General features: G+C 37.6%; 1 protein-coding gene across 1 annotated transcript; it reads right to left on the reverse strand.

The window, feature by feature from the left end:
- Positions 1–2,981: 2,981 nt before the first annotated feature.
- Positions 2,982–17,459, reverse strand: samsn1a (SAM domain, SH3 domain and nuclear localisation signals 1a). The gene is made up of 8 exons (XM_041797115.1): positions 17,284–17,459; positions 12,251–12,331; positions 11,397–11,528; positions 10,149–10,266; positions 9,835–9,986; positions 7,674–7,886; positions 5,542–5,689; positions 2,982–3,609 (listed from the first exon to the last, which is right to left on the reverse strand). Exons 1-8 carry the CDS (start codon positions 17,338–17,340, stop codon positions 3,455–3,457), a joined length of 1,056 nt encoding a protein of 351 aa, XP_041653049.1. The 5' UTR covers positions 17,341–17,459; the 3' UTR covers positions 2,982–3,454.
- Positions 17,460–19,464: the final 2,005 nt, after the last annotated feature.

The raw sequence follows: 19,464 nt of genomic DNA on the forward strand, positions 1-19,464 counted from the left end.
AGGTCTTGTCCCCTTGTAGATGGGTATTTTTGAGGTATCCCTTCATGATTTACACAAATAATCCCATCCACACACATTATGTTTTCAAAAACATCTTCATCCACATGACAACATAAAAACACACAGTTATGTAAAGAGTAATAGTAAAACTGTCACCTGTGCCAGCAGTAGTCTGTCCTTCAATGTGAGGGCAAAACAGTTCACTCACAGAAAACAAGAGTCCTTGACATGAGGAAAGTTTCTCGCTGTTTCTCTGCAGTGACCATTTTTTCAGTTGTTTCGGGAGCCTGAACTGATGTTGGTGACAGGATTTAAGTCTTCAGTGTTGTATGAAGCAGCGGTGAGCTCTGTTAGTATTATCGTGGTATTATTATAATGTTCTGAAAATCTAAAAATGTTCAGATTCATTATTTCAAACCAGTTTAAAAACACTAAAAATAGAATTAGCAGTGCCAACAGAGTCAGGAGTCAAGTAAGTGGGGGACAGGACTAGCTGAAGGCTTCAGGGAGAGGGGGAGAACTGCAAGAATATATATATATATATATATATACCCATATATGTTCATTTTCCTTCGACTTCCAAAATATATATCTTGTTTTAAACAGTTAAAGTTTTACTCATTAAGCAGTTACTTGCGCTCTGGTTATGGTCCATCACTGTAGTGAATGGTAGCAATAGCTAGCACTCTGTATTTTTAAAAAATGCTCATAAAAACCAGGTATATGCACAAGTAGGGTCCTAGTTCGTTGGTCCTGAATCTGAAGCTCTGAAACTGCTGCCTGTGAGCCTGCAGATACATCCTTCTCATCATTTCAGTCAGATGCTAACAAACATGGCTGAGCTTGACTACACTGAGAGGACTGCTGCTTCATATCTGCTGGGACAAAGAGACAGACAAAAGTTCTCAGAACTTTCTGGGCAATCTGAGCTCACTCACTTTCCACCAAGCTGCTTTTTATACCTTTAACCTCCTAAGACCCTGTATACACATGAGTGGACGTTGCATATGTGCTTTTCTACAGCATTCATTTCTGCTATTAATTTTTTTTGGATAACTGTCTGGAATGGCCATTGAATTTTAACTAATTTGCTTGAAATGTTGGGATGACTTGCTGTTTGAATATTCTTGCATTTGCTCAAAAATTTAAGGGGAAATTTTCTTTGATATTAGGGAAATTCACTTTAAATTTGAGGATATGCCAGGATTTATTGGTGGAAATTTTTATTGGAATGTTTGTGCTTTAGAATAAAGTTTTATTGAAAGATGTGAGAAATATTTGTAGACATTTTGCGGTCCTTTTTATGATACTTTAAAATCATGTTGAAGAACTTTCACAGAAATTGATGTTTTTTTTTTTTAAATTTTGGTTATTTGTTTGGATTTTGGAAAGGAACATTTCCAATAAATTCCTATTCAAAGACAAGGCTGATGCTTTTTAACTAATCAGACCATACTTATCAAAAATAAGAGTGAGAATCTAAAAAAGGCTTTACAATCAAAAGCTCAGGTCTCAGGAGGTTAATAACAGGTAACCACTAAAGCCGAGACATGGCAGCGTAGAAAATGTTCCCCTCTGTGCTCTTGCTCTTGACATATGTGGTTATGAGTTGCTGTTCAGGTCTCATTTTCACAAATTTGTTGTCACCTTTTGAATGAAAGAGCAGAAAGGAGAGCTCTTGTGTTTGTGCTCTTCTGTGTTGGATTACTGGTTTGAGCTAGTTGTAGTGTCGTGTAGTGTTATCGGTAGGCAGCGGCTCTCTTCAGTCAACTTTATTAACACAACTTGGCTTAACACACACAGACGTATCAGACTGTCCACTAACATCCCTCAGAGCACATCTACTTTGGTCCTGTCTTGTAACATCATCACTTATGTTGACATCACTCACGTATTACTGCATTAAATAGTGCCACTACTTTGTATCACACAAATGTGGGAATATGTACAACATTTACAACTACGTACAAGGGCCAGCTTTGAGGGACGGATTTTTAAATAAACTAAAGAAATTCTAAAGATGGTCTGATTAACATGTTTTTGTTTTGTTTTGTTTTTATTTTCTTTATAAAAGGTTCTGACAGTGAGATCAGTCCCAGTATCGCAGCCAGCCACAAGGGGGGATAGTGATATATTAGCTGAATATTTCTGTCACGCTGTCTACCCCTGTGTGTTTGAATATTCTGTGGGGTGAAAAACCCAAGCAGGAAAACTGCTCTCCCAGAATACCTGAAGCCAAAAGTCACTACAGGAAGTTTCAGTTTTATCAAGAATTGACTCATAAATACTTCACATACATTAAACTTGATAGTATCGGGTGGATTTCTTAAAAATAGGTGAACTATAAAATAATCCTGATTGAAGTTTCAGTTGTTTTTGGAGTTGTTTTAGTAGCTGTAGAGAGTTTTATTTTAAAAAAATCTGTATCTCTATCTGAGATGATCAGAATGAATGTAAAGCAATATAACCAGTTACTTTTAGCTGTGAGTAACTCAGTAACATTTAATGGATTACTTTTTAAAAAAACTACCCCATTACTGATCACCAGTGACATCAAACAGAGGAGACATCTGGGTACAGTGTGATGTTACGTTTTCCTCATCTACACATAAGTGCTGTAAAGAGTTAAAAAAAAAAAAAACAAGTCACCCGGGGAGGAGTTTTCTATAAGGTGTGTTTTTATGAACAAAAAGCCAAAACAGACGGCATACTTTCAAAATACCCAGCTATGTGTGGAACAGATTTTAGGCACAAAGATGACATTTAGACCTACCAGGGTTTTTATGGTGAACTAAAACTAACAAAACAAATAAAACTAAAGTATAAAAAATATTTTAGCTAACTTAAACTAAAATTTGAAGAAATAATGGAAAAAAACACCAGAAATTGCATTGTGTGCTTAAAAACTAAAATAAATTAAAACTAGATTAGCGACAAATCCTTGGACAAAGACAAAAAAAGAGACAAAATAACATTTTGGCGATATTATTTTAAACTTTATTTACAAAACTTGTTAAAACAGAATATTTTTGATTGGTATGGAATGTAAACACACAGGTCGTCTCATCCAGACACACTTCTGAATATAATAACTGACATGTTTTTTCTGTACAGTATACAATATTGTATTACACACTGTTCAAAACACTACATTTTTAAAACATAAGTTCACAACGACCCCCTCGATTATAGGAAACATCATCTTTACACTTTTAAGACTGGAAAGAGAAAGGTCAAAGTGATAAATAAATCTTTATATGGAAACACTGGAATATAAAGAGGACGAACATACAGTAAAAGTGATATTCAACAACTGACACATCAGTTTTTAACAAGATGTAAAAGTCATAAGTTAAAACTTGATTATTTTCTTGATAAAGTGACAAATGAAAAGGACGTTTGTAGAATAACAGTCATCAGTCGAATGTGAGTTTCCATGTGATAAGAGATCAAATTAAGAAGCCACAGCTTCTGTGAGCTGCTCTGCTTCCTCTTTACTGTCTGAACATTCAGACGGGATGAAGCAGCCCGAGTCTCTGGGACAGTCGCTGTCTTCTTCCTGGAGACTGTGGGACGATTTGTGCTCCTCACCCTCTCTGACATCCTCACCTGCAGCAACAAAGCAAAACTGAATGTCAAACTATGAGAAGTTTGTGATTATCACAAAAGAGGCAGGTATGTTTACATGCAGTTAGAAGAAGTCATATATACAGTGGGTGGCAAAAGTATTCATACCCCTTTAACTTTCCCACATTTCTTCACATTAGAATCACAAACATGAATATATTCTATTGGGATCTCGTGATAGATCAACATAAAGTGGCGCGCAATTGTGAAGTGAAAGGAAAATTATACATGGCTTTCAAAATTTTAACAAATAAAAATCTAAAAGGGTGGTATGCAAAAGCATTCAGCCCCCTGGCGTCAATACTTTGTAGAGCCACATTTTGCTGCAAATACAGCTGCAAGTCTTTTTGGGTATGTCTCTACCTACTTTGGACATCTAGAGACTGAAATTTTTGCTCATTTCTCTTTGCAAAATAGCTCAAGCACAGTCAGAATCAGAACCAGAAGGGGCGAAATCCTGCCTGGCAATTCGCACCCTGTTTACAAGAAGTTATTACTTTAGTGACATAAAGTTATGGCACATTAATTTCTTATTTCTGTGGCAGTGAGGAAAGTTTGTCCCAAAGCCAGCTGCTGAATTTAAACCCTCCATCTGAACAGAGGGGGCTTCGTTTGTGACGTCAGGTGGAGTTCACTCCATGGGGAGTGGGAGTGGCGAGGGGGCAGTTTAAGAAAGGCCCGACCAGGTCAAAAGTGGCAAAAAGACACACAAAAACTGCCACCTGTCATTGTGGAGGCAAAATGCATCCGTCAGTATAGTGCTTCTCCTACTGTGCATGCATCCTAGAACATGGACAGTAGCCCACATAAATATGCTAATGTAGCTCTAACTGTAGCTCAACTTTACTATGCCCCCACATGTACTGACTGTGAGCAGGGCTCAGTGCTTAAAGGAATATTTGGTATTTTTGAAGTTGGGTTGTATGAGAGACTTGGCAACAGTAGTTGCATTTGCCTCCAAAGATTTCAGTGAGTGTTGCCCCTTAAATATCATCTCATACAACCCAACTTCAAAAAATACCAGAATAACCCTTAAAATCAAAAGCAATACACCTATAACTAAATATATAGCGGAGATGCAGTGTGACATTTAAACATGTTTGTATTGTGAATGCTACGACATTGTAGATTATCTACAGAATTAAATGTGTGGGTGGCTGACTGTAGGTAAGCTGAATAAATCAGCTACAGAGAAAACCAAAGATATGACTCAGCAAACAGCTTCAGAAAATATTTCTCCTTTAGACACCATCATTCACCTTCAACATTAATTTCCCTTTCAGAGGGCAAACCCTCTACTGTTCTTTAATGTTTAGACTCTACTTGGGGGAGTCACTAATCCTCATGTCCAAGCTGCTAAACCACTAACCTAATGGAGTTGATTTAATTCCTGGCATCTAATGAGAATAAACAAGCTTGGCAGGACTGCTGCTGCCATCTGTTTAGCCATGCTGTTAACCAAACAAACTAAACAGTACATACAACGACCTTTGATTCATGCACAACTGCAGTAAAGAGGATGAGAATGGACCTGTGGATGTCTTTACCCTAAAAAGTTTTTTTTCCAGTTTCTGTGAAAACCATTTGACTTCTCTAAGACAGGAACACCTTCTGCTTCAGTAGCACTTTCTATCTGAATAACAGGAAGCCACTGATAAGCTTCTCCTACACAGAGAACACCACAGCTGACTTACCAACAACTACAAAGCAAGTGAATTCAATCCTGTGGTTTTCAACTGGGGAACATGATGAAGTAAGGTCAAAAGGACTAGAGTGATAAAAACTAGGGCATATCAGCGTTTTGCAGATATTTGTTTAGACCTGGGACATGGTGCTTAAAGAACAGGATGGCCCCGGCCAAACCAGGACATATGTTCACCTTAGCTGTCGGTAATTACAGGAAGTTTATCTCACCTTCCGTGTACCGGTATTCAGCAGCAGCCAGAAGTCTGCGTCTGTGCTCTGGGTCTTTGACATTCAGCTCTATCAGGTGTTTCTCCTGCAGGTGCAGCAGGTCCTCCACTGTCTGATATCCGTTCAGCAGCAAGGCAGAGGCGTACTCCTGCAACAACAAGGCCCACATCTTTACTATCCAGGGTTTACTGATGAAAACTCTCCAGTAGAATAAACAACCACTTTTCATCTCATCACATCGAGTCTCAGACCATGGTGTAAAGAGTGTTCACAAAGTTTTTCTTCTAGTTTTCTAACTAAAGGCAACAGAGATTTACAATTTTTAAGTTATTTCTCATCTTTGACATGTTTGACATTATAAAATTCAGTTAAAGAAAAACATTTTGCTTATATCACCCTATGGAACAGCAACAAAAGATTAAGGTTGGTTTTGGACCTAACTGGAGAACCCTTGACCTCAGTCCAGTTCATTTGATCTACATGGGAACACAATGGTGCTTAAATGAGGGTTACACATCAGCGAGTGGAGTTGTAGAGGTAATTCTAAACATCTACCATCCATTTAAAAGTCATTGTATTTGTGCAGCATGGATCTATTTTATCCTCTGAGCTGTAGAGTAGATTTGGAAGTAGAAAGAAGGTCACCGCTGGTGTCTCAAAATGCGAATTACATCTGTAATTGTCTGCAGGATGGACTCTATTGTTAACACAGAGCATACACCACTGCCACTGTTGCCAAGGCCGCCCATAAGGGGGGATTAAGGGGAGAGCTTTTTGGGGTCCAGCTAAATTGGGGGCCCATGGAGGTAAGGAAAATCATGGTTCATTGTAAAGTTAAGCTGTGGAAACCATATGTTATTTTTAACTTGAATAACAACCACCCTTATAAAAGCTACAAAAAATATTGCTTTAAATTTATGCTGTAGTACAAATATCAAATTTTTCAAAATGTAAACCTCTTTCTTGAAACAGAAATACATCTTTATTGGGGATGATACTTGAATTTTTATAGAGAATAATTACATTATTGTTAAAAGAGGCAACAAATTAGGGGGAAGTGGCAAAAATTGGATAAAACTGGCAAAAATAAGAGGGAAACATGGGCAAAAAGTGTCAAAGATGGAATAAAACAGCAAAAATGTGTTAAAAGTGGCAAAACAGTGGTGAAAATAAGCAACAAAAAAAGGCAAACAGTGGCAAAAATGGGAAAAGGTTCCAAAAAAGTGACAACAATGAGCTTAAAGTGGAAAAGGGGCAAAATACAGCAAAAATGGGTTAAAGATGGATGGGAAACAAGGGCCTAAAGAGGCAAAAATGGATAAAAATGGGTTTGAAGTGGCGAAACAGTGATGAAAATTGACAAAAAATGGGAAAACAGTGGTAAAATAAAGTGCCAACAAGGTGTTTATAGAGGCAAAAAAATGGCAAAATGGGCAAAAGGGAAAAAACAGCAAAAATGGGTTAAAGATGGAAAAAATTAGTGGGAAATACGGGCTAAACAGTTGATAAAAAAAGTTAAAATGAGTTAAAAGTGGTGAAACAGTGGTGAACGTGTGCGAACAATGTGTAAAAAATGGAAAAACAGTGGCAAAAAGAAGTAGCAAAAATTGGCCGATTTTGTGTTGAAAAGGGGTTGAAAAGTTGCAGAAAATAATAATTACTAACATCAGAACCCAGTTATAGTTTGATACACTTTTTAGTTCCAAAATGAGGTAACTGTTAGCCAGGATGCTAGCACCAATGCTACTGATCAAACACATTCACATTCACATTCAGCTCTGATTGTTGCATAATTAATGATATAAGTTGTTGTCATGGCTGCTCTTTTCATGGAGGATTTTCATGCCATTGCCTACTGTATTATGAAGACTGTGTGCATTCACTAGTGTGCCTGAACCCAGGATGATGCTTTCACTGACAAATAAGAAAGCAACAAAAACGGAAAGAGGGAAGAGGTGATGCACTCATACGTGGTCATGGTGTGAAACATGAAACCTAAAGTGAAACTGTTCTTAAATGCAATACTTCAGAGGCAATAATCTTAACTGCCATTGTGATGGTAAATGTTGTATATGACAACCCTCCTGCCCTACTAAAGAAAACAGTACAAGGAGGCTAAACCTTATCCTCACCTCAAGGTTCAGCCGCTCCAGTAACTCCAGCAGCGTTTTAGGCCGAGGCCTTTTGCACAGCTTCTGTTGTCTGACTTTGGGAGCTTCTTCCTCTTCCCCTTTCTCTACCAAAACGTCCACATAGATGAATTTGAAGTTGCCCACTTTGTTGTTTAGCATGCCCGTCCAGATTCCCATCGGAGGCTTACTGATGATGTTGATGATGTCGCCAACCTGGAAAAGAAGTGCAATGAATATTAATGGAGCTAAAGTAAGTATTTCTGGCACAACCTCACCAACTTCAAAGGCGCATGGAGGATGAAGAAAGTTTAGACTGACATATTTTGGTTTGTAACCTTCATCAGGTTCCCTCCAATGAGCATAAATAGTCAAAGGGATATTTCATTATTTTTTAAGTTGAGTCATAGAGTTTTGTTAAAAATGGGCAACAAAACAATGTTGGCTCTAATGATCACACTGTCAAAATTTTTCAAGCATTTTATTTTACACTCAGGGAGCCTCTGTGTTTTTGTCACTATTTTGCAAAGCATGAGCACATAACTGGTAGCCAAAGTCTGCATTGTGTAATAGAGACAAAAACACAAAGGCTTTCTGGGTATAAAATAAAATGCTTTAAAAAATTGTGATGTTGTGTATGTTAGAGCAAACCTTGTTTTGTGGCCCATTTTTAACAAATTCTGTAAATTCTGCAGACACTGTACCCACCTGTTACACTGTTTAGCCTCGCTTCTAGGCAGGTACAACCAGTGAGACCTTCTTAAAAGAGCAATGCTCACTGAAATCACTGGAGGCTAATACCACTACTACTGCTAGGCACCTCATACAACTCTAATTCAAAATTTAATGGGTTTCTTTTAACCCGCGTTAGAGACATAATTAAGAGACCCTGTTTATACCTTGCATTAACATCCATTCTTGGCATTCAGATACCAACTGGTAATTCTTCATGCTAGGTGTTGATGCCCTTTAATGTGTACTGCTGAAGATTTGAGATCTGATAGCTCAGACTGCATACACTGGAAGTCTTGTATGCCTTCATCCACGTTAGTAATGTGTGGTTTGTGAGGGAGCCGACACAGAGATTTGGATCTTTTATGTGTCTGATAAAATCTTTGAAAGCTTTTATAAAAACTGAATTGAGAGGGATTATCTTTTTCTGCCCAGTGATCTACCAAAGGCACACCTTGACCAAGTACTCTTAATTGTATAACATTAATGTTTTATACCAGGGGTATCATATGGCCCAACCAGAGAATAGGAGACAGGATTTTTCAGGAACAATTTAAGTGATATTTCAATTAATTCAGAAAAATCAAACAAAACTGGCAAGTAAAAACAAAAAAAACAAGCACAAATTTTAATCATATGTCAAAACATTGCTGAATTTACCCATCTAGTGCAGTCAACATGGTACCAAATCAAGAGCCGTGGAGACAAGAACCGGATCTAGCTGAGCTGAGCCAAATGATCCAGATCACTAAAAATAGCAGGAATTCCCATGATTAATCTGTACTGGTTTAGTGGTGTGGACACCACACGCACTGGCACATTAAATGGCATCTCATGCTGTGGGCTATAGCAGTCCTCCAGTTATTTATGTCTGTTCAGCTATGCTCATAATGATGGGAATGAAGTTTTTCAGAGATCTGGATCATTTATCTCAGCTCAGTGATAAAAGCCAGTCTTTCAACTCCAAAACAGCTCTTCATCCACCAACATTTTGGCTTTTAATGTCTACTCACCAAGCTCTCAATCAATCATTATTCACATGAGAGTCAAACCAGTATATCACAAGGTCTGTGTATTAAATAGTATTCCACTTTGTCCTTTAAAAGCATCTTTATAACAAAATGAGAGGAAAAGTTGTAAAAAAAGGTGCTGCTATCCCCCCATTTATTTCTACAGCCAGCTGCTTCAGAGCACACAGTATGCACGAACTAGGCAAACGTAATTAAATAAGCTTGAGAGCCATGGAAATTATATGGGCTGTAATTTGCAGAAGAGGCAAGTGAGTTTCATTGCAGGTTGTTTCTGAAGTCGTATTGTTAATGCACATGCTCTAAGTGCAGTCAAGCTGGTATCTGAATGTCCAAAATGTTAACCCATGGTATTCAGAGCCTCTCAGTTAAAGTAGTCATTTCCCGTGAGTGTTTTCTCTTACCTTTAATTTGAGGGAGTCCGTATCATATGGACTTGGAACAAAGTCTGTGTGGACGCGAGCTTTGCCACAGAACTGACCATGATAGGAGCCGTCCTCCTCCAGCCTCAGACTGTCCCTCTGACCAGAACCATTGGACTCACTGGTCACACCACCTGAACCCAAGAACACAACAAATGTGATTACACATCTGTAGACTTACATAGTTTCCTTTAACTGGATTTAAACTATAACTCCATGCACGAAGCAATGTGTGAGGTGAAAAAGAAACATTCATCTCTTTAACCTTGCAGTTATGAGAATTTCCGGGTACTTACTAGAGGAGCTCTGGCCGCTGTAGAGACTTTCTAAAGAGTTGCTTGTTTTTGAAGATTTCGTCTCAGTTTGATTGCTGCTCTCTGTCTCTGCCTCTGGTTCTTTGTCTGTGTCATCCCCCTGAGAAGGACAAATAAAACAAGTCTTAACATTTTACAGTCACACTCTGATTAAGTCATAAAACTGCATTGCTGTGAATTGACCCTTTGTTGGCTCTGATTGGTCTGATGACGCACCAGCTCCTCTAATAGCAACCTTTCCCAACTATCGCCAAGTCTTTTAGTGCAACTCAGGATATCCACGTCATAATCTGTGAGTGGTTTTCATCTTTTTTTTCCTAGACCAGAGGTTAATTATGAACGATGACTTTTACCATCTTCTGTCTTTTTATCATTTTTCTTTCTTAGATCTTCTACTTCTCTGTCAAATCTGACCTTAACGCCTATATGCCTGCTCTTCTTGGCTTTGTATTTTACACTTATTGATTCTTATGCGATATCTCCACTTCTCCTATTTGGTTTTTAGAGCCTGGTACTGTTTGTCCCATCATGTCTTCCCCTACCCTTTATACTCAGAGTGAATGCATATTTACTGATAGTCATGTTAGCTTGTTGCTAACTTAGCCAACAAAGCTCTGGCTGGAATTATGTAAACAAGAATGTCGTGTGATGCAGAGATATCCAGCATTTGAGTACGGTGGATACTAACCATTGGCCAAGTTTATTAGAGTCACATCCATTACATCTAAAGTTGTTATTTAAATGACAGGGCATTTGGAATCATTTTGTCTGACCTAGTTAACAGTAACCAAGGAAGGCGGGACTTGACAAAGTGTTGATAATTAGTAAATACAAATGAAGTGGAAAACAAAAAGGAGACTAACTTCAAAGTGAGTTTTGTTCTCTCTAAGTGACTCAACGTTTCATTTGTGTAACAGTTGAAAAGAAAATTCAAAAAGACATTTTTAATGTAGTCACAGTGGGGTGCGTCATTAAATCAGTAACAGCATCATGTTTCAGGATGTGGGTTTAGAAGGAGATGACAGTGATAAGAGTCTGGAGAAAAACAGCTTTGCTGTAAGTGACACTGGTTGTGTATGAGCTGGAACTCTAATTCTGCATAGAGGCGTTTGTTATTTTGTTTATCACAAAATCTAATTGTACCCTTGGAAAATCTTTGTGTGCATGAACGCTATAAACCTCTTTCCTTTGTGTCTGGGTGTATTATGTGTGTGTTTCCTACTGACTTACCATCTCCTCTGAAAGAGACTTGGCATGTTTTTTGCCCATTTTTCTGCACATGGTCCTTGAAATTGCCTTCATCTTCTTCCCAATCCCAGCTGATTTCTGCTGTGGGTCTGAACTCTCACATTCTTCTGTAAGCTGAGGAGAGAAGACTTATTCAGTGCAAATTCAGTAACATAGCTATGATCTAGTCATCAAATGTTAAAAATGGTTCCTAGTTTTTATTCCATGTACTTCTTTTCAAATACTAACTACTCACTTTATTGGGTACAATGCCTATAAAAAGCAGCCCCTCCTTTGAATGTTTTACCCTTTAATTGCTTTCATAAATCAATCATGGTCAAAATAATTTGGCTTTTTGACCAAAAAATTACAAAACCCCCCTCTTTAGTGTCAAAACGAAAACAGATTTCCACACATTAATGTCAAATGAATAAAAATATGTGATGCTGGCCCAGCATACTGGTCCAGGAAGGCTTGTAAAGGTAGAGGGTAAAATAAATACTGCAAAATATAAGAAAATCCTAAAGGAAAACCTTACTCAGCAGGCAAGAGAACTACAGCTTCGGAGAACATTTATTTTCCAGCATACAGCCAAAGCTACACAGAAATGGTTCATATACAACAAGGAAAATATTCTGGCCATTACTGTGTAGAAATCTGTTTTGACTTTGACACTAAACTGTCTTTGTTGTATTTTTTTGTCAAAAACAGCCAAATTATATTGACCATGATTTACCATGTTTGTATTGCTATAAAAATCAGCTACTCCTACAACAGCCAAATCTTCAATGCAAACATTCTCAAACAGTATGATGTTTTTATTGGTGCATAGATTATCAACAGGAAAATCTACCTACCACGGTTGTTCCATTTTCCTCTATTTTAGCTTGCGACGACTGATGTCTCAAACCTTCAAATTTGCCAAAGCTGGTGGAGCGCTGTGGGTGGAGAAAAAAGAGTAACCATTGGTATGTTTAGACTTTCATAACACTGAGCCATTGCACTTTTGTGCCCTTGTCTAAGGTATCAGACCTCAAAACATCCTCAGATATCTGGTGCATCTTCTCTCTATCAGCCCAGTTGTTCTTTCATCATGATGGAGTGTTATATAACATCAGCCAACATAATAAACCACAACTGTGATGCAGTTCTGCAGCTTTTAATGTAATTATCCCACGCATGTAATACTTTTCCAAGTAACTGCCTACGACAGATCTTATATGCAATTTCCTACAAAGGTAATCGTTACTACTTCTGCAATGATTCATTACGTTTGTGAGGGTGAAAATCTTCAGTTTTCAGCAAAATCTTAATGACTTCCCACAATGCTACCCTTTCTATTTCCAGCCCAATTTAGTAATTTTGTAGAGGCATTTAATTTGCATTTAGAGCACCCATTTTATAAAATGCATGCACGTTTTAATCATTTTCATGCAAGTTTCATGAAACAGATTCAAAACTAAGTGATTTTGATATTGTATAATGTGACATGCTCACATTTGTGGAGCAGCTGTGGATAAGTGGTTGAGTTTCTTAACTAGGAGGCTGAGGGTCTGATCCCCAGCTCCTACAGTCATGTCAATGTGTCTTTGAGCAAGACTCCAGTTTTCTCCTACTGCTGCATGAGGCCTATGTATATGGATACATATGAGTGGGATTATTTAATGCTGATGGCCACGCTACATATTTAGTCTTAACCTTCAGTGTGTGAACGTGGAGTTAATGAGGGTTAGGAATGAGGATTTCTCAAGTATAAATTAAGTCCCATTTCATTCAAAGTCCACAGTGTGAGGTCTCAGAGCAGCTGTGTTTCTTTTTTTTAACATATAGAGTTTAGGCAATTTAAGGTAGCTGAGCTTTCAGCCTCCAACAATTATTCTGATTGTCCTAAAGAAGAAAGAAACCTTTGGTGTACGGAGTAACAGCTGTCAAGTGGGTAAGAACAAGGAAAACAGCCATAGCTGATGGCAGAAACACTGCTGTAAAGAAAGACCCTAAAACAACTGTTAGTGGCATCAGCAACAACCTCCAGAGAGCAGGAGTGAAGGGATCACCATCTACTGTTCACAGAAGACTTCATGAACTAAAATACACATGCAAAATGAACTCAGAAGTCAACAGGAATATTTTGTCTGCCTATTTAAGGAAAGATGCAACCAAACTGACTGGGAGATCCTTCATCATGCAGCAAAATAATGACCCAAAACACACTGCCAAAACAACAAAGGAGTTCAGGGGCAAGAAGTGGAAGGTTTTAGACCGGCCAAGTCAATCTGCAGACCTAAATCCTATAGAGCTTTTCACCTGCTATAAAGGAGACTGAAGGGAGTAACTCCCAAAAACAAACTGAAAGAGGCTGCATCACAAAAGAAGAATGCAAAAGATAAATCTTATTCACCTTAATCTATTTCTGTTCCAATACTTTTGCTCACCTAAAAATTTGGTGTTCAATTACTAGTAATGCTATCTTCTATGTTGTGTATCAGATCCAGATGTAAACGTGGAAATTAAAGCTGAAATCTTGATCTATTGTCTCATTCATCTTTTTGTATCAAACTCCAATGTTTTCAGTCGACAGCAAAAATCAAAGAATTGGCCTCACTGTTCCAATACTTTTGGTGGGGAGTGTACGTAAATGATATCATGACTATTCTTGCTTGGTTGTGAGGGAGATTGAAGAGAATAATGACAGCTTTTAAGTGTGTATTTCTCAGCTGAAAACAAACAATAGTACATAAAATAAAAACTAGTCCGGCTTTCAAAAAAAGAAAGTTAATATTTTCAGAAGAAAACATGTTTTTTCTATTTGGAAAATTAAGATACCTCTACAAAGTTCAAAAGCAGTTGCACTATTGTACATTTAAAGGTCTTTCTACAGACATTTTTATAAAACCTTTAAGTAATACAAAAATAATTGCAGGTTTTATGCACAGCCTGATACCATGATTGTGATTACATTAATTGTGCATCGCTAGCAATAGGTCTCGTATACCAGATTTTACGGTTTTAGCTTAGTGATGGGCTTCTGCAAATGTTTCAGCCAATTAATCAGTCTTTATTTGTATAGCACCACATCACAGAGTGTTAAATCTAACACTAGAAAAGTGTAAAAATGTGTCTACTCTTGAGTGTTCATTTAACATTTACAAAGTGTTGATATTTAACACTTATCCAGAGTTATTCCAACACTGTACACAGCTAAATCATCAGTGTTTATCCATTTCACATAGTGTGAACTTTCACACTTTTTGTAAGTTTATGTAATTCCAAATAGATATATTTTAGATATTTTAAATCTAAATGACCACACTGCACAAGGACTTCTCATATGTCTCATATGTCAGATGTCTGTTAGCAACCATGGAGCAAAGAGACACATGCAGAGTTAAAATACCCCTCAGGTTGAAATTATAAACTCCCCCTTTATAACTGACCATCTCCTAACACAGCTAGGAAGTGACCAACTTAGTGGATAACCTCAATCATGGTGCAGAAGTGCTGGATTAATGGAACTGTGAATGGATTAACACTCCTAAAATCTCCAACTCTGAGGTATTTAACACTGAGAATTCAACACCCCAGTTTTTGCTGGGCATAACCAAAGTTTTCTCAAGACACTCTGCCAAGAGGGCAGATCTCTGCTAAATGATTTTCAATCACCTGCTTTGAACCACTTTGAACTCAGCACTAAGCAAAATTTTGTAAAGTTACAGTGGCAGGAAGAAAATCTCTGTCCAACAGGCATGAACCTTGAGCAAAACCAGACTCACGTTGAACAGCCATCTACTGAAGCTGTGATGGGGTTGTAAAACGATGCAGAAGGAGAGATAACAAGCAAAGCAACCACAAAAAAAAAAAAAAAAAAAAAAAACAGGAACGATTACTGCGGTCCTGGCATAAATTCATCTTAAATAATTTCTTGAGTTTTGCTATAGCATCAGAAATCCTGGAAACAATATATAAAGAATTAGAAGTAACAGTCTTGTGAAATAGAAGACTGATCATTCTTATATTACCATCAGCAGCTAAGATGATAAAAAATGGAGAGGACTGATGTTGATAAATATCTCTTAAATTCCCTTTGACATTTCTAATAATGAAAATAGATGTATGGATGATTTGGTAGATGAGGCAGTTGTGGAAAAAATATTCTTTTACATTCCTGCAGATCTATATGAAGTTTGCGGTTTATTACATTCACTGTAAAACCAAACAATTTAAAAATACTCCAAATTTTAATGAAACTGTCATAGTTTTTAAAAAGTGGAAATGAGTTTCTTTTAGTAATATTCAATGAGTTAATAAAAAATAAGAGGCAATTAATTATGTAAAAATTTTAAATAACAGAAGAAAATACTTGTTTAGTAGCAGGTACTTAGCCATTTTCAATTTACTCACTATGTTGGCTTAACTTACTTTTTTTTTTTTAAGTTTAGATATATAGCGTATACTTTCCTGCACTTACATTTTCTGTTTAAATCCAACTCAAAACAACATGCTTAAGGAGCACCGGTAGTCGAGTGGTTAAGGTGCATGCCATGTACACAGGCGACCTGGGTTCAAATCCGGCCCATGGCACTATTTCCTGCATATCTCTCCCCACTCTTTTTTCGTTTCCAAATCTATCCACTGTCCTATCCAATAAAGGCAAAAAGGCCAAAAAAAAACAAACAAAAAAAAAAACAACATGCTTAAGTGTGTTTCTACACATTTCTTCATCTACTGCAAGTTTCCCTTATTTCACATACTTCAAACTTGAAACACTCAGGCAGGCCAACTTAAGTGACTACAGGTGAGAATATCTAAAAGGTGCACAATGAACCAGGGAGTCTTCTTCCATCATCTTCATCATACCATCCATTGTATATTGTGGTTTGTCCTCCCAGGTGGGACTTGTCTAACCGAGTCAGTAGCTTCACTCATGGTGCAAAAGTGTCTAAAGCCCAAAGGCATTGTGAGAAAACTGCAGATTAAAGGATGAAGGACAAATAATTTATGTAAAAAGACAAAAACACTCTAAGTGACTGAGTTTCATTTACCTTAAACTAAAATGTGTTCTATTAACTCAGAAAAACAGAGCTGAAATTGCTGTTTTGGATTTTTTAAGTTAACACAACTCATTTTTTAACAGTTGGTCTTACAGTGTTTAAAGGATGTTATTATGTAGGTGTTGACAGTATGTTTAAAGATTTGCTTTGGATTTTGCCATCTACACCTTCATATGCTGTCTATTGATAAATCAATGTGGTCCTGATGAGGTTTTTTTCACAGTAAGAGCTGGTATGTGGTGCATTTGGAAGCTTTTCCACGGCAGAGTGACTGTCTGTGTTTAAACTGGCAGATTTGTCTATTAAATAAAGAGTAGATGAATCAAAATAAAGAGTCTGAGCAGACATGAATGCTGTCCTCTGCCTTGGTTTTAATTCTCTCATTTTTTTCAAATTTTCATAAAACTAAAAGTCATTATAATCTCCCCCAAACTCCCCTGTCAGCTCCACAGCAAAGCCTCAAATTAATTATATAAATGAATAATCCCTGAAAATCCTGGTTAAATACGAGCTCCAAAGTCCTAGACAGCTCTCTGTGTGTTAGTTTTATGCTGTGTTGTCTAACAGGCCAGTATTTTAAAATTTATCTGAAAATGACCACATATCGAACAAAATCATCACTTTCACAAGCCTCTATGTGCTCAGTCAGCAGTTTGTGAGATGTAATGAACATTTTCACCCTTTACAGTAACGCTTTCATTTTTAAAAGGACATTCATCTCAGCTAATATGCACATATACAGAGCTTTATCCCGTTTCTTTCTCCAGTGATAGCTGTTATTTTTAAACATCTGTGGCTGGACATCTTCAGTAAATTTAAAACACATTATTTTTTTCTCCTACCTTTGGCTTGTGGCTCTTGACTTTGTCTGACACATTGGATGCTGCCCTCTGTAACATTTTCTGCTCTTTCTTCAGTGAAATCTCTGTTTTTTTTTCGATCCTCTCTTTTCTTAACCCCGCTCTCCTGACGCTGAAGTGTTAACTAACACTGGGCTGCCTGTCTGATGGGCTGGCTGGCTCACTTCCTCACGACACACAGGATGTGAGGCAATTGGCATTGTGTCTCTTGATGCAGTATTGCTTTGAAAGAGGAAAAAAACAAGTGCTTAAGTTTGCATTTTGTGGCCTGCTTGATGAAAAAACGACAACCACTTCCAGGAACAGCTGCATCGGGGTTTATATAATTGAGGTCAAAGTTTCTTTAGTTCTAAAAAAACCTGGTGAGAGAGAGCATCAGGTAAATAAGAACCTGAAGTTTGAGATAATGCCTTGGGTTCTGAGTGACATCCTATGCACTAACTTATACAGCAGTATAAATATCATTTTTGTCTATCATCACAAGTGTTTCTTTCCTAGAAAAGGAGAACTCTATCAGTAAATTATTCTGGTGTAATTATTCTTCATTACTAAATGTGGGGTGAGAGTTTTAGAGGAAGTTCAGCTGACACCAGAGGAACAGCCTAACATGGAAGCTTCGTTATGTCGAAACACTTTCCGGTTTATTACTCTCAGTAGAAACATGAACACATATTACAGTTTTTAAAGGCTGTCACTGAAACAGTTGACCAAGATAGTCTATCAATTGATTTTTAAAAAAAATGCACCATCTTTACACTGTAAAGTAACCAACTCTCAATCCTTATGTGCTAGGTCACGATCACACTTTAACTAGACTCAGAGCAAGTTTGGTGGTAAAGTTCAACATTGCTGCATTTTTTTGTTTTGGTCCGGTGTGCTTTAATACTACACTTTGTCAAGCGCTGTGAAGCATAGCCCTCCTGCCTCTAGTTGGGGCTGTAGCTCCATCAGTGGCTCGTCACCCTGCATGTTCATAGCTGTCATGTGACGTTGAAGACTCATGGAATTGGCACGGTCAAGTGAAAGAAAGTTCTTTGGTCTGATGAAACCAAAATGATGCCTTTAAGCCATCAGACAAGACGCTATATTTGGCAGACACCAAACACCGCACATTACCCCAAACACACCAACATCACTGTGAAGCACAATGGTGGCAGCATCATGCTGTGGGGACGCTTCTTGGCAGCCGGCCCTGGAAGGCTTGTAAAGGTAGTGCGTAAAATGAATGCAGCAAAATATAGGAAGATCCTGGAGGACAATCTTATTCCGTCTGTATTAGAACTACAGCTTGGGAGTAGATTTTGTTTTCCAGCTGTGATTGCAGCCAAACGTGCATCGACTGAACACTGATTTAAAGGGGGGGTATTTATGCAGTCACTTGCTTCACATTACTTTTTTTTTTTACATTACTTTGTAAAAATCTGTTTTCACTCTGACAGTAAATAAGTTTATTTGTCATTTGTTTTGAGTTTGAGCTCCTCTGGGAGGAACTTACTCTTTGCTCCTGAAGACTGATGAGTAAAGATGATTAGGCCTTTGCTGCCTGCACCAATAAACTTTGGAATTCCCTGATTAGTAAACCCTGTGTTCACTTTTAAATCATTGTGGAAATGATCTTTGTTGGTTGTTCTCTTAAAGATAACCTTGCATATTTAGACATGTTTACTTAATTAGACGAACATAAATGTCTTTTAAATGCATCTTGTACAAAATAACACACTAGATTTCTACATTTTGAGAAAATTTGAGAAATAAATTCACATGTAGGCGGTCTTGTTGTGCAATGCACTTTGGGTAGTGATGTCAAATGGTTGCATTATTGTTCTTCCCACATCCTTCCAATTGCACTCATCGCAGTCTAGATTGCAGTCATTTCTTCCTTACTGTCCACATTACTAAACCTACACTTAGGTTAAAATTTAAAGGCAGTAGCATAAAACATTGTGATACAGCTACCTTTGTTTATTTAAGTTATTCTTGTTTATTTCTATGCAATTCACCTTATCATGGTTTGCCTGCAGGGCACCTTGTGAAAATGTGTTTTTAAAGGTGTTGTATTCATAAAGATTTTATTATCATGCATGCTCAAGAAATGCTAGAACCAAGCTTTCTGTCAGCCAGTCAAACAAATAAAACCAACATCCACCCGTGACCTTCCTAAAA

This window comes from Cheilinus undulatus, linkage group 2, assembly GCF_018320785.1.
Source record: "Cheilinus undulatus linkage group 2, ASM1832078v1, whole genome shotgun sequence".
NCBI lineage: Eukaryota > Metazoa > Chordata > Actinopteri > Labriformes > Labridae > Cheilinus > Cheilinus undulatus.